The sequence below is a fragment of the Phycodurus eques genome, chromosome 9, assembly GCF_024500275.1.
Source record: "Phycodurus eques isolate BA_2022a chromosome 9, UOR_Pequ_1.1, whole genome shotgun sequence".
NCBI classification, from domain to species: domain Eukaryota; kingdom Metazoa; phylum Chordata; class Actinopteri; order Syngnathiformes; family Syngnathidae; genus Phycodurus; species Phycodurus eques.
Genome location: NC_084533.1, coordinates 25372461 through 25388429, shown reverse-complemented (window position 1 = coordinate 25388429; position 15969 = coordinate 25372461). Strand labels below are relative to the sequence as shown.

At 39.9% G+C, this 15969-nt stretch overlaps 1 protein-coding gene across 1 annotated transcript in view; it reads right to left on the bottom strand.

Annotated features, from left to right (window-relative positions):
* fstl5 (follistatin-like 5) overlaps nucleotides 1-15969 on the bottom strand; it is an 88290-nt gene that overhangs the window by 27522 nt on the left and 44799 nt on the right. Inside the window, exons 7-8 of the mRNA XM_061685821.1 lie at nucleotides 6941-7107; nucleotides 80-200 (exon numbers count right to left, since the gene is read on the bottom strand). Coding sequence (XP_061541805.1) covers nucleotides 80-200; nucleotides 6941-7107 — 288 coding nt within the window. The remainder of the gene's footprint in view (nucleotides 1-79; nucleotides 201-6940; nucleotides 7108-15969) is intronic.

The following is a 15969-nucleotide window of genomic DNA, read 5'->3' as shown; positions in this document are numbered from 1 at the left end:
GAATGGGCCATCTGCTACATGTGCCGCCTAATTGATTCAGAAGCTCAAGAACAAAAAGTAATGATTTGACGCCTCTTACCGTCCACGTGGAGAACGTGCGTCTGGAAGAGTCTCTCGTAGCCGTCGGCGTGGCAGGTGTAATTGCCCGTGTGGGTGGTGGTCACCTTGGTGAAATACAAGGAGCCGTCGTCGCCAAAGTCCTGAAAACGAACACAGCTAGTTGAAACCTATAAAACCTCTTTCAAGGCATGGACATGGTATTGAAAAGTGACTTTTTAATGGCCTGTATACAAATATTTGGGTCTCTGGAGTGTCTGACCACCCATCAAGTGTGAAATACACTTAAACATATTACAAAAAATTATTCGACTTGTCTTTTTTCTCAAAAATACAGTGACATTGGGAGGTCGCTATTACAAAGTCTCCTTTTCACATTTTTTTTTTTTGCACATAAGTGAAAACAGTTCTTTAAGCTTAAATTCAAATGTATTGTACTCTACTTCGAAGTTAAATACAACTGAACTGTACTTCAAAAATGTAGTGTGCTTAAAGTATAGAATGTACTGGGTTAAAATGTATGCATACAAGCTTCATTCTGTTATGTTTGCGTCTACAGCATGTTTTAAATGTTGCAGATGTTATTTGTTGATTTAATTCTGATTTTTTTTTTCGCGTTTCGCTAGTGGTACACGTACCACACTTTGCCAATCACTGCATTAGAGGGACGGCGTCTAAATTGTGTATTTTCTGATTTATCATCAAAGCATCAGAAATGTGAAAAAAAACGGCCTCTTACTTAAATCACTATTTTCCCCACAATTTCTGCTCTAAGTTTTTTAGTGTTAAATGTTTCAAATAACTAAGGCTTGGCCACACTGGTCTACGTATACAATGAAAGGAATGTGCGACGAGGGTAAGTCAGCAACACAAGAAGCACAAAATAACCATAATTCATGTGAGGTGATTACTTCCAAGACTTCCCGGAGCACTAAAGACATCTTCCTGCAAAACAAGGGAATTCATGTCGGAAACAATCAACGCTCGCTTTTGTCAAAAACGTAAAACATTCCTCGGGAACTGGATAAATAATGCAAACCACTCTTAACTCAAGGCGGACAAATTTCCTCCTTTTTTCTTTTTTTCCAGGCGACCTCGGCGCGTTGTTCACAAGCTCATTAGCTTGCAGAGCCTTTTGTCTGTGTTAGCAAATGTTTGGTGTTCTGTTCGTTCCGTTGTTGATGTTGACTGTTTAAGCAATGGAAAACGAAGCAGATTAATTAATCATGTTGTCGTTGTCATGCTCGGACTGCCTTCCAGGACACGTGAGGATTAGCCTTTGTCCATCCATCCATTTTCGATATCGCTTATCCTCCTTTGTGAGTGGGGCGGAGCCTATCCTAGATGACGCTGGGTACAAACTGCACTGGTCGCGAGCTAACTGTAAGGAATAACGTTTGTGTGCACGCTCAGGAAAAGCCTACTAGAACATCTGAACTTTATTTGGGGTTAATTGGAGGCACTTTAAATGGTGGCAGGTGTGTGCTGACTCTCCTTTAACTTGAGTTTGAGTGTGATTAGTTAATTTGGAACACAGCCATATCCTCAGTTATAAGAGGGTGTGCACACTTATGCAACCACATTATCATTGTTGGTTGTTTACTTACCTTTTGTACTTTACTTACTACTTTAGTTGTGCAGGTTATAGTTCACACGACCTGGCATTTGAACAAGGCTGTGCAGTCTTAAGTCTTAGTTTTCCCAAATTGTAGTCGTTTTTTCCATCTATTTTGTATTCTTTAATATTTTTTCCATATTCCTGTATTTTTTCCAAACATTTTGCTGTATTTTTCGTTTTTCTAACATACGCGGTATTTTAAATATTTTTTTTCTTCTTCCAACATTTGTGTATGTCCTTAATATAAATAGTTCCTAACGTTTTTAAATCTAATATTTTTGTACTTTTTATAATGTTTGTGTATTTTAATCCACATTTTTCCCGACATTTATTTAAATCAAATATTTTTGTATTTCCATAGTTTTGTATAATATTTGTATATCTTTGCAAAGTATTTGTATTTTCCTATTTTTCTCTCTCCCCCCCCCCCCCCCCCCCCCCCCCCACATTTGTCTATTTTATTTCTGTCTTTTCACATTGATGCAGTCTTATATTAAATAAAAAGAAAATTCTCAGCATTTGCCAGTGTTTATTACAGTCACAGAAATATTGCCGCAACTGGTCGGTGCTGTTGTTTTGTTGAGCAAATTAATGTCTGTGTGTGAACGTTAGCATTTGAGACACAATGTGCTATATGTTCTATTTAAGGAAATCCAAAACAGTGGACCCCCGCATACTTGTGGTTCAGCACCTGTGGATTCACCTAGTTGCAGATTTTCTTCCCCCACTTTTTTTTCAATTTTTTGTTAATTTTTTTCCCCCTCGGCCAGAACGTTGCCATCCATTTGCTCTTGTTTTATGCCGCAATCAGGCGAGAACCTGTTTATGCCACTTTTTAATTAAAAAAAATATTATGGGCAAAATTTAAGACAGAAAAATACATACAGTACACAAATATTGAGAATTTAAAAAAAAATCGATGGATGAAAAATAAAAACTATTAGATGAAAAATACACAAATATTTGATGAAAATACATTAATATTGGGTAAAATACAAAATGAAGTGCAACCAAACTCATATCCTTCTTTTGTTTCTAAATACATTAAATATGTTTGAAGATAAGTCCTGAAAATATGTGCAAAGACTGAGAACAATGTAGTACTGCATCGTTGAGCTCAAGCTTTCGATTCTTTATCTTCATCTCTTTTGGCTGGATTTCTTTTGGGGCAGGACTAAAAACTAGCCCGTGACATCAGCGGGCTGAGGCGTATACTTTCTAGCATGTGGCCCTACCTGACTATATAAACACCAAGCGCCCTTATTCCATGCAGTGGCCATTCGGCAGAATTGCCACTTGCACATTCATGAACTTGAAGGGGTGGCTGCCCCAGAATGCCTCTCTGCGGCCCGTGAGAGTATTTACAATTGCTGTGAATTCTTCTTTTCCCACTTAGGAGGAGCTGTGAGAAGAGGCACGTCTTCGATTGACAGCTGAAAGTTCCGGGGAGGCGGGATTTTCAGAGCATTCGGCGACAAGCACCCAGCATCTGAAAGCTGAAAGCATGTGAATGTGTGTTGAAGCCTGATTTCACATACGTTGTGATCTTTTCTGTGATGTGTCAAATTTGCAAGATATTCTTTTGGTCTGTTTGGTTGCACTTTTAAGTTCACCGCACTCTGTGATGTGCACATGAATGTTTAATGTCAAAATCAGGAGGGAACACGTTTGCGCCACTTGGCCTTCATCAAGCTCACAGACTGAAGGACTGCGTGATGGATTGCCTGAGCAAGTCACTTCCTTTCACCTTCCTTTAGATGCCGACACATTAGAGTCGTGCTGCAAATCTTCCTTTTTTCATTACCTTAACTGCAGTCTGCTGCTTCAAATGGGAAGTGTCATTTTTGCTGTGGCAATATTTCTCTATGACTGTAATAAACACTGGCAAACCTGAAGTTGTCTTTTTAAAGTATATCTCGGCACAAATGTTAGAGAAAAAAAAATGTAATATTGGGCGGGGGGGATCAAAATTATGGCAGCACTATAACATAATACAAATTAGCCCGAAAGTACACAAATACCAGACAAAGAAAAGACACAAATATAAGTCAAAACATATATTTGTATATTTTTCATAATAGTATTTCTTTTTTCCCCTAATATTTGTGTAGTTTCATCTCTTTTTCTTTTCAGTTTCATATATTCAAATTGGTTAGTCATACTTTTGCATATTTTTCTAACATTGCATATTTTTTTCCCCTCATGTTGTGTATATTTCATTTAGGGAAAACATTTGGACAAAAGAAATAGACAAAAATTAGAAAGAAAAATTTACAAATATTACAATAAAATGCACACATACTCTATCATGCAAAAAATATTAGGAAGTAACACACAAATATTAGAATAAAAAAAAATACAAAACTTTAAAAACAACAAGTCAAAAATAAACAAAATACTCAGATATGAAAACAAAAAAAATATTGGGGTAAAACTATATATATATATATATATATATATATATATATATATATAAGGCAGAAAATTAAAATAAAAAATATAAAATAAAATTGAAATACATAAAACATTACATACAAATATTTAAAAAATGGCAAAAATATTATTATATATTCTTATTTTCTAATATATGATAAACTGAAAAATCACATTTTAGATGAAAAATACATGAATACTTTAAATATACTTATATAAAGGGGAACTAAATAAAAAAAATAACATGGCAAAAATAGAGAAAATATAAGTCAAAAACACAACTATTAGGACAATAACGACTAAAACACACAAATATGACATATTACCGTAAAATGCAATAAAACGCACCCTCCTCACAAACATACAATTGCTGACAGTTAACCAACAAAAATGACCACGGAGAGAAGCCAAGTGCTTCTTCACCAGACATGTAGCAGCCTGCTCTTGTAGATTCCCATGACCCCTCTGAATCTGACATGTGTTCACTCCTCAATGTCGTTGTTCATGTTCCGTTTCAGTGGCTCGTTTTTTTTCTTCAAGTAAATGCTTGATTTACGGTCACCCTTCTCGATTTCAAAACAAATACCGGTACGTCAACTTGTGTTTATGACTTTCATCCAACCACAAATATGCTTGTTAATGCGTAATGAGGTTGTTTTTTTGTTGTTGTTTTTTTTATATGTGACGACAACGTCGAGCACAATAGAGAACAAACCTGAGATTGAATCTGCTAAGGGGGCAAACAAAGGTTTACGTTAGTCCCAAAAAAAAAAAAAAAGCCTGTTATATATTCTAACATTCCTATCTAATCTGCATGTGGAACACCAGCAGCAGGGTCAGCGACCTTCGTTCAATCAGAGCCGTTCAGTCACACAAATGTGCTTGAGTGTCGTCCAATCAGCGCGGCTCTGCCGGGCTGACAGCTTTGAGTGATGATGCAACAGCCAGAAACGTTGCGTGGAATTACGCCATAAGCCGTTTTATCGTAACGCGGCGAGGCTCCGGTGAACTTCCTGTCACCGGCGTACGCACGGGGATTAGCGCGCCGTCAGCTAGCACGAAACGCCAACAGAGACAGTTTAAATTAGCCCGCGGGGGGAGGGGGGGGGGGGCGTGTGGATGTGAGTGTAATCAAGACACTGTTGACAAAAATTATGAATGGGTTGTCGCACTCCCCTTTTTCAGGGCCTCATCAAATCCTCCCTAGGAAACCTGCTTCTGATTGGTGCTCATTTTTTCTTAACGTTAGTCATTTTTTTAAATAATTAGATCAACGCCTGCATTATATCATATATATATTACATGACGAATAGGTGTGTGTTTGGATACAAAATTGTACGTCTATATAAACGGGATATGTATGATATACAATGTCGTGAAAAAAAAATTAGAAGAGCCTTGTTTCTTCAATTTCTTGTTCATTATAATGCCTGGTACCACTAAAGGTAAAGGTACTGGTATCGGTACTTGGTGCAATACTACACTGTACAGCAATATTCAGAAAATCGGGCTCGCCGCGTTGACAACTTTACTGAAGAATCAAGTATGTGTCGCTTATCAGAAGCTAATCAGAGCACCCAACAATGCTGCAGCTCGGCTGAGCTTTTGTCTTGCAAAATAGAAAAATTGGTAAAAAAAAATACAAAACTTTAAAAAACAAAACTTTAAAAACAACAAGTCAAAAATAAACAACATCTGTGTAGTCGCTTGAAAATGGCGGATCTTCGCCAAGCCTCGCAGCCAAGTCACGGGCAAATAAACTCAGTGTACGGATCGGTGTTGTGTGATGATGACATCACAATTTGGCAAAATTCCAATTTTCAGTAATAGGCAGCTAAGAAAAGATTGATCTGGTTGTGTAATTTCACACTTGATGAGTGCACAGGCACTCCAAAGACCTGACTATTTGTATTTGTAAGTCCATTTTCCATAATAATTCCCCTTTAAATTCAATTTGGACACATTAGCTAGCGCTTCCAATACACTTAGCGGTTTAGGACTTTTCACACATTTTCATTTAACTGCTGCTGGAGACAGAAAACCATTTATCGTTCAAGTTTGGCAACCTCACAGAAACCCTCGCACCTTCTTTTTTTTTCTCCACTCACGTAAATCCTTCAGAGCGGCCTGAAGAAATAATCTGTCTTGACGTCTCCCTTTTTGTTACGTCTAGAGTTTTTTTTTCTTTCTTTTTTTTTTTTTAAAATACACTTCTCAACGCGTTATATAAAGTGTGAAAATGGAGCGTTTTTAACTGCATCACGTCGTTTCCCGGAGTGTTGGAGGATGACCGCGGACAGCTGGGCGACTCACTTGAAGGGTCATCAAGATTTAATGTTTTACATCGGCGGCTTCACTGGGGCTCCCTTTATCTGCTGCGACACTGTTGACTTTATTATGCATCAGGCATACACACACACACACAGTGGGAATGTAAGAAAAAGGTCGTCTTGGCTGGTATCTCCTCTGCACTGAACTCACTGAGGCTTATACACACACACACGCACACGCACACACACACAGTGATGTTTCTTTGAAGCCCCCTCGGTATCCACCTTCATTTTCTTTCCCGGGCCCTGAATTCCCTCCCAGTCATCTCAGAACAGCGCAAGAGCAAAAGACATGCTGCATTATTGTCATGCTGCATTATTGTCCAAGTCTTAAGGTGTTTTTCCAGGGAAATCAAAATGCAAAAAAAAAATGTAGAAAATGTTTTAAATCGGAAACAAAAATGTTATATTTGAACAATTTCAATGTATTTTTATTTTTATTTTTTTTACTCCACGAGAATGAATTTGGAATCGTGCGACGCGTTTCCGGTATCAGACTTACATTGATGTCATCCAGGTTCAAGGCGTTGAGATACTGATTGTTTCTCTTCCACAGGATGGGCGGGCGGCGCTGGCCCGTGATGGCGCAGGTGAGCGCGGCGCTCTGGCCCACCGTCACCGTCTTCGCCGTCACCCTCTGGTGGTCCGCGAGCTCCAGCTGGTACACGTCTGTTGATTACAGGACAGTGCGGAGTCACGGACGGCAAGTTTGATTTTGTAAAGTTGTTTGATGTTTGCGGATATTGATTACGTCAGCATTCCATCGGAAACATGCACTAACTCAGAATAGAGACCCGCGATGTCAAATCCATCCTGACAGGCCCAAAATATGATTATTAATGAATACAAGGTTAGTTGATCAAATAACGATGTTGCTCTTGCAATTTAATTAGGGAGAGAAGGTAAATAATGTAACAACTGCTGAACGTTTGAAGAAGGGAATTTTCCGCGAGGTATACCTGGACCAAGGCCAATCTTGACTTCAATCATTCAAAATGAATTGCGCTCTTGCTAAGACACAGGACAATTATCCCTAAACAATTGAAGAATATCGACCAATGGCGCACAAATCAGGCTTTTTGGGCTATGAATTGGACTCGAAGATAAATGTTTAGGGCCCTAACCACTTTCAACAAACTAACCCGAACCCTATTCTGAGCCCGACCTCTAAAACTGAAACTCTTACTCTAAACACTATCATAATTATCACTAAAGTAAAGCTCCAGAATGTCCCAAAATGGTCACCCTTTGACCCAAGTTTGTGACAGTGCCAGCAATAAAAAAAAACAAAAAACGATTGAGTGGTTCAAGTTATATGTGCAAAATATTTTACTGTAAAAATATGAAGCAGTGGCTTACAAAACGAGTAGTTTCTTGTACATAATTTTAAAAGAAACAAAGACATTTTCAAATTAAAGCAAAACGTCTTCTGTTTTTTCACTTATCATAAATGCTGTAAATTAGCAGCATAACTTTTAACATTATATCAGCATACAGAAATAGAAAACACTTTCGTTAACAAACGAACAGAACTTGATTTTTATTCACAATTTAGCTGCTTTCAAAACATGCAATCTGTCAAATTACAACTAAATACTTCAGTTGGAACCCATTGAAAAATAGTTTTAATGAAGAACTTAATTAGGACGCTGACGCTGTATAAGTGGTCTTATATTAATGGTGGACAGGTGACTTAACAGTTGCATATGTATATGCATATCTTTATTTGTTTTACAAAGATCCTTTTCGCTTCCCATGCTTTTTAGAGCATTTCCACTTTTAAATGATATTTCTTGCACTGTATGCTGTTTTAATTGTATTTTTCTTTTCTTTTTTTTCCATTTGTTTGAAATGTTTATAAGCTGTTCTTTGTTTTTAAATGCTTTTAAATCGTGTAAAGCACATTGAGTTACCTTGTGTATGAAATGCGCTATATAAGTAAAATTGCTTTGCTTTGCTTTGCTTCCCGTAATACAGTAGTGCTTTCGCGGCGTAATCCGAAACCCAGAAGATCCTGACAATTGTACGTAGGCTTTGCCCAACATGGAGTGGCGTTACCAAGCAAAAATACACACAAATACAAGAAAACCCGCACAGGGTGTGCCGTGACGAGACGGCCGCCAACGCCCGCCGGAGTCGTGTGGGGAAGGATCGATATGGTCTGAAATGTCGACGCCTCCGATACTAGAACATGGAGCCTGGATAGTAAAATCTTGATACTTTTGATACTTGCAGTATCAGAAAGGAAAGTATCGATGAGAGCAGACAGATTAGAGCAGACGCACAATCTATTATACACAATCTATCTATTAGTGGCGGTCAACATGTATTTGTGGCGGCCTGCCACAAATAAATGTATATGTGGGAAACACTGCTGTATTTCAGGTGTGTCGTTTGTCTATTATGTGACAAAACTGCCACTGCGCTCCTAATAAGAAAAAAGGTCCAAGGATGTACTGTTTCCAAGTCCGCTGGGTGGAGTCTTTGAGTAGTTTTATGTGACTCGGGAGTCTCAGGAATAAAGCCTTCTCTAAGCCTTCTCTCCAAAAACAGACTCCATTAGTTGTGCTCCTGAAGGCGTAAAATCCAAAGCGCTAAAGACGCTTTTTTTTTCTTCAGCATTTCCCGCTGAACCTTCCCCGTGTCGGCGACCTCGTCCGAACCGCGTGAGCCGAACTGGCCAATCGGAGCAGAGTGCAGAGAGAACAGTGAGGCTCACAGCTAAAACCGGTAATCTCTCACTTGGCCGACCAAATCGGCGGTGGGATCACAGCGAAATTAGAGGATTAATAGCACCCGGTGGTCGAAACCTCCATCACCTCTCCATGAACTACTGTTGTTGTAGTTCATGTACGGCTGTAATGATTCAGAAATGTCATATTCTGATGATCCAACGTCAGCGATAGAGCCTCAGCAAGTTGTCCTCGCGATATAAAAGTTAATTCATCTATTATTTCTATACCAAGAGTTTGACCAATGTACAACGACAATCATATATGATATATATATCATATAAGTACAACTTCACTCGTAAATAATTACAAAATAGCAATATTACAAAATGAAGTTATGGAGGCAAAAGGAGGAACGGAGGAAAAGAAAAGTCATATTACGGGAATGGTGATGCAATTTTGAGAAAAAAAACTGATTATAAGAAAAAAAAGCCAAAACATTTTTTTTTTTAAATGTCATTTTTCTAAACCCCAAATCAGAATAAACTCGTAACTGTAAAGTTGTACTTATTTTGTTCTGGAAAATCTTCCAGTCTTAAAAGTAGCATTATGGGATTAAAATCCAAATCTAACCAGTGTAAAGTCTTATTTCTGAGAAAAGAGTCAAATGTGTATAAGAAAAAAAGCAAACTATGATGTTCTGTAATCCGCGCATACATCACAAATTTACCGTTGGGCTAGTAACACACATCCGACATTCGCCCAGATTTAGACGGTAAAGACGCAAGGAAATTGGATCTGTTGTCCAAAGAGCTCGGGCCAGTCCATTTGCCGCCTCTTCCCCCCGGACACCGAAATCCCGGCAAAGCGAGTCTTGCCGGATGCTGCCTGGTGGATCAGCTGATCCAAAATCTCATTCCCATAATGTCATCCCCTAACCGTTCAATCACCGCCATCTTGTCGCCTAACGCCGCCAGGATATGCGACAGGTATGCAAACTTCATTTGCCGCTGATCCCCGGAGGGAGGGCGCCTGGAAAGCTTCTCGGAGAGGATATTTGTCCGTATTCACTTTCCCCTCCCCGAACGTATAAGTTAGGAGAAAGGAACTGTAACTGGTTCGCGCTTACACCGCACGTTGACTCCGTAAACAAACGTAGTGCACCTCATGTGCTACCTAGCGGACGCTATCGCCAATGATTTGCTAAATTCATTTACGTAGCACCAATTATACGCGAGGCAAGTCAGTAAAGAGAAAAATCCAGATAAAATCCCAACATAAAAGCAGAAGAAATTACATGAAAAGAAAAACTAAAATCACAAGAGTCCAGAATAAAAAGTGGAATATTACAAATATAACGTTTTTAAATTCACTCGGGAAAATGCGCTTTTTATGCCAACAAAATGTCCGTTCTTGTTAAAGATACCTTTTTCTTGAAAAAAATAAAATAAAAATGAATTCGTTATCATAACATTGCAACATTTCAATTCCCATGTTAATTAAGGTTCCATATGGTAGTTCTGTATAATTGCCGTTAGGAATATGTGGGGGGGGTCCTTGAAAAAAATGTCTCTCCTGTCAAGGATTCCTGGATCCAAAAGGTTTGAGAACCCCTGCTTTAGGGGCATCTGATTACGGGGCCTCTGTTGACTTCGACCTTAAGGGAGAGATAAAAATATTGCTAAATACACCAAATATACACAATAGCAAAAATCAGCACATAAATGACTCCCCACAACAAAAGTTTACAATTGCCTAGCCCTATAGATGGGACAGGCACTTCAACCTCTACCTCAAATCATTTCAACATAGTTCCTTGGGACTGAGTTGCCACAAAATGGCACCAAAGCAAAACCATTGAAAGAGCATAGGTTCCAAAACTCCCAAATCCTGAACCCCTCCTAATTCTAAGCCTTTTGAATGTGACTCATAATGTGAGTTCAGCACTTTTCATTTGCTATATATATATATCCTAGCCATAAATCAAACAACATTTTAGCAAGTTCGGTTTGAAACAAACATGTCATCAAACCATAGTCATGCTTGCTAGCGTAGCATACACAGGAAGTCAGCTAACCTGCTTCCCAGGTTTGGTCACGTGACATTCGGCATATCACGGATCGGTCCTTCTTTATGATTTCTAGACAGAAATGACTCGACCTAACCCGTCCGGGATAAGATCGACCTCGGATGATCAACCTGTAACAGGCCATTAAGGACCACGACTAAAGAATACAGCGGCACGGTCACATTTAAAATTGCCGCGAGCGCTTTGTCGACATGCAGAAAAATGACAGTGCGGTTGCTTAACGCACATCTTCTTTTATCCAAACCCTGTTGACCTTTCCACAAATGATCTCCTTCGACCAGTCGCCTCGTGGTACTAACAGACAGGTCCATTATTAACAACCAAAGCTACCCGCGAACACTCAGTTTGACGCCTCGGAGTGCAGATAAAAGCCTTTTTTCCTCATGTCGGCATGCAGGCGGGGAATGGAAGAAGAAGAAAAAAGACAGCGACATCAGAAAAGAGGTTTCTCTGATCTTGGATGGCTCGGTTGATTTGCGAGAGCTTCTCGGTTCCCAGAAGAAGAAGAAATATAAGATACGTTTTTGATGCCACATCTCTGACAAAGACAGAAGCAAGTTTCGAACAGAAGCGCTCCACTCCCTTTTGTCTTCCCTTCGTGTATTTTGGGCTTTGATGTGGTGTACCGTGACCAAATAAAGAGCAACACTTGCCCACATGTTGACATCGTCTCACCTGCCCTTGTTGCTTTCACGTCTTCGAGTTCCCTGTTCCGAGCTGCTTATATAGATAAAAGGACACCTGTAGCTAAAGCACACATTCTTCACTCAGTACAAAAGTCCCCCTTTGATACTTTGACACTACCGTTTTGTTTCTCCATTCAATACATTGGACTTTTTTTTCTTTTAAAAAAAGTGAAGTACTGTGACTACCTTCCAGATGCACTGGACATCCGCCATGCATGTACCCATGCTCACTTCCTGGTTCTCCACCAATCACCAGCTACTTTCTCACCTGCAATTTGGGAACATACTGTACAACTCCACCGCCATATCTACTGGTACAAACATCAACTCAGCATCTTCAGTCTGCCTTAAACCAGAAAAGTCAGATGGAAGCGTGCATTAGAATGCACAATCACGCTTGTGGACTAATTTGTGTCCCCTCCCTTAAACACGACACGCATAATAACGTCCATTTCAAATAAAAAAATATATATATATTCAAAAAACAGCCTCGTGTGAATGGAAAACAGCTGGGTAGCGCCTCTGTTTTTTTCCAAGCTGTGGCGAGAATTCCCCCAAGGGCCAGTCTGAAAAAGAATACTAATTAGTCTCATTTTTACAGTGCTACCTGAATCACTTCGTTAAAATGAATGAGATCACAAACAGAGGTGATAATCTCGTCTCTTGCTGTGCTTTATGACGGATTTCATGGAGAAATGCAGTTGAAACCACATATTTATGTTTGCACATACACTATATAAAAAGACACCACACTTTTATTTTTTTGAATGAATGTTTGACTTGAAAGAAAGTAATGAAAAACTGGCAAAAAAAAAAAACCTCCCTCAATATTCTGGCATTTAGCAAATAAAAATATTTTTTATAATCCTAATTGACCTAAGCCTGACTAAATTGAACTTGAAAACCTCATTTGAAACCCAAATCTTGACTTGAAACCTTACTTTGGAACCATCACCGGTTCTTTTCCAGCATATTGCAGTTGAAATTCGTGTTTCGCACCGGGCGGACAAACACGTGGTACTGGATGACACGTGATCTGCTTACCCACGATGCAGTGGGGCCATCACTCAAGCAATTTTTCAACCATCAGTGTTGATATCAACGACGTCAAGTAATCAAAAGCCGTGACGTGTGTGCCTGTCGCCTTCCTCCAGGCACACTGATTCCGGCGCCGCTTTAAATAATGCACGGAGATTAAAGCCCTACAAAAGGTCCGCCAGGGCCGCCTTGTTAAGGGAACGCTCCCGACAGGTGCCGTTATCATGTAAAAATGTTGAAATTAACTCTGGCGACGACGGCTAACCTTTCACAGGTGCCGTCCCGCTTCTGTTACGGCTCTCCTACTGCAGCCCGAACTGGGAAATTGCCGGTTCGCCTTTGTAGCCGCCATTCTGTATTAGAGCTGCGGGATCTCTATTTGAAAGAGATCGCCTTCCCGCCTCTGTTACAGCTCTGACAAAATATCAAATTTGCAGGCAGTGAAAAAGGAGCTTTAGCCTGACATGTTGCATGAAAATGCATTCTGGAGTGAGCGCATAGCAGACTTTACTGAAGCGCGAATCACTGTTGAAGATGCCGTCGCCACACAGGATATGACATATACATATATAGATAAGATGCCATGTCGTGCAGCTGTTTTGGTTAGCAAGACGATGCAAATGGGCTCAGAAGTTAAGTCTTTTACATCTTTACATCAATAGTGTCTACGAACGGAGATGAGACTTAATTAAAAAAAAAACAATGAAAATAAAAAATGTGTGAATATATTCTGTCTACATGTCTTGCTCCATCTGTTAGTGTTAAGACTTTTGAGTTAATGGACAAATATACATATAGATAAAGGACAACGATTTCATATATCCATCCATCCATCCATCCATCCCATTTGAGTTCCATGGGAACGAGTGGTTTCTTCGTTGTTAAATTTTCATGTAGTTCCCTTTTCTTTTTCTTTTTTTAGCTATGTGAATGTCTGTGATGGTGCCTGCAGAGCTGGAAAGGTTACATACAGCAGCTGATAGTCAGCTGTCAATTCCACCCGGGCCATCAATCAGGAACACAACAGCCCGTTGGTTTATGACCTGTGGCCATTTGTTCCAAAAAAATAAATAGAAACACGATTTATATTAGTGTGTGCTTCCTGATGACCATTTCAGGGGGCTTAAAATGAAAACATCTGAACAGTTGCTAAAAGGGTTCTAACACCTCAAAACCGGTGATATTCGTCGGCCCAAATATGCCGTTTATCATTACGTGTTAGCATTTAGCTAGCGGGGGCATTCTTAAGGCAAAGTCCTTTAATTACATAACGTTTGTTTAATGTTTAGTTTGACAGTAAACTTCGACCGCTTGAAGGCTCTTCTGGGAAGAATTGCTCTCTATCTGCAAATTGCTGCTTGTTGTGAAGTGAGTTCAATTCACTATCTCAAAGCACCACTGTTCACGCACTTAACTCGTAAGTAGACACTATCTGGTTTCTTGCCATGTCTACTAGGAGAAAGGCGTCAAGTAATGACGGACCCGGCGAATGATTGGAGCACTGCGTCTCTTTGGTGATAGGCCCAAATAGGAAATTCGGTGTCGACTTCTTTGGAAGCTTCAAGCGCAGGAATGCTAACTGGGAGTGGCCAGGCAACACAGTAGCAGTATTCACACTGTTTGCAGTTTGATCCAAAAGAGCTTTTCTCTCACACACACACTTGCAACTTTGTGTCGCCCGATAAGATGAAGGCGGCAGCAGGAGATTCTGCCGATGCACCCATCACCCCCCCACCCCCGCCGCTAAATGTGTCACGCCAGCCAAATGTCAGAAGAGATCCCGTCAGAAGATATCAAGCCAGGCTGCAAAATGTCAGCTGGGAAAAAGAGTCATGAAAGCAATAACGGTGGCGAGGAGGTGGAGGAGGAACAAAGAGGATGGGAAAACGGTGCACGCCTGTTTGCCTTCGCCGAGCACCTGCGTCGCCCTTAATGACTTGTTGTTTTGTGACCTGCTTTCTTTTTGGGAAGTGCTACGCTTTCAAACTCCTTCTGCCTGCCCCCCAGGACCGAAGTCAATATGCTTTGATGTACCGTTACGACACGGTTCCTGCTTACCAACGTCGTACCTCATCGACATCATTACCGCCAACATAACTATCTGTAACACTAACTCGTCGACTTAGTAGCCAGTGTTGCCACGGTGACTTTGAAAAGGTAACTCAGTTACTTTACTGATTATTTGATTTGAAAGTCACTTAATCACTTTACTGATTACTTGAATGAAGTTAGATTACAAATTACTCTATTCGTTACATTCAGCAGCTGCCGACAACAGCGCCTCAACATAAAAATGCCAATCAGTTTTATCAATCCCTTTTTGGAATTGCATTTTTAACCAAAATGTTTTATACAGCGACTTGGATGAGTAACTTCAATCTGATTATAAATAGTAATGCATTAGATTACTCGCTATTTAAAAAGTGGTCATATTACAGTAACGTTAGCTAGTAATGCATCCTGGCATCACTGTTAGTAGCTAAATGGCCTAACTATCCAGCATTGTAACGAACTATCATTGTAGGTATTCACTGACGTAAGTGACAGTTACTACTTGCCTTTTATCTAACTGCAATCATAATTAAAATGGAAAATAGCTAACTGCTATCGTAAGTAACAGACATTGGAACGATCCGCCGTCGTAACTAACCAACATTGTAACACTGACCGACGCTGCACCCAACCGGCATCCGAGCTAACCAATGTTGCAACTAACCAATGCTGTTAATGTCAGACGTCACAGCTAACAAACACCATAACTATCTGACGTTGTCGTTGACTGACATAGTGAGTAACCAACGGTAGTCGCCAACATTGAAACTAACCAACGCCATAACTATCCGATGTAGCTAAATGACTTAACTCACCAATGTTGTGACTATCTGACATATTACGTAGCCCATGTGCAGTAAGTGGTAGACATTGTAACTGATGTTGTGACTAACCCATGTTGGGACTAACCAACATAGTAACCGAAGTAAGTAGTAGATATCACAACTACCCAACATCATAACTATCCAATGTCGTAACTATAACCCCAATTCCA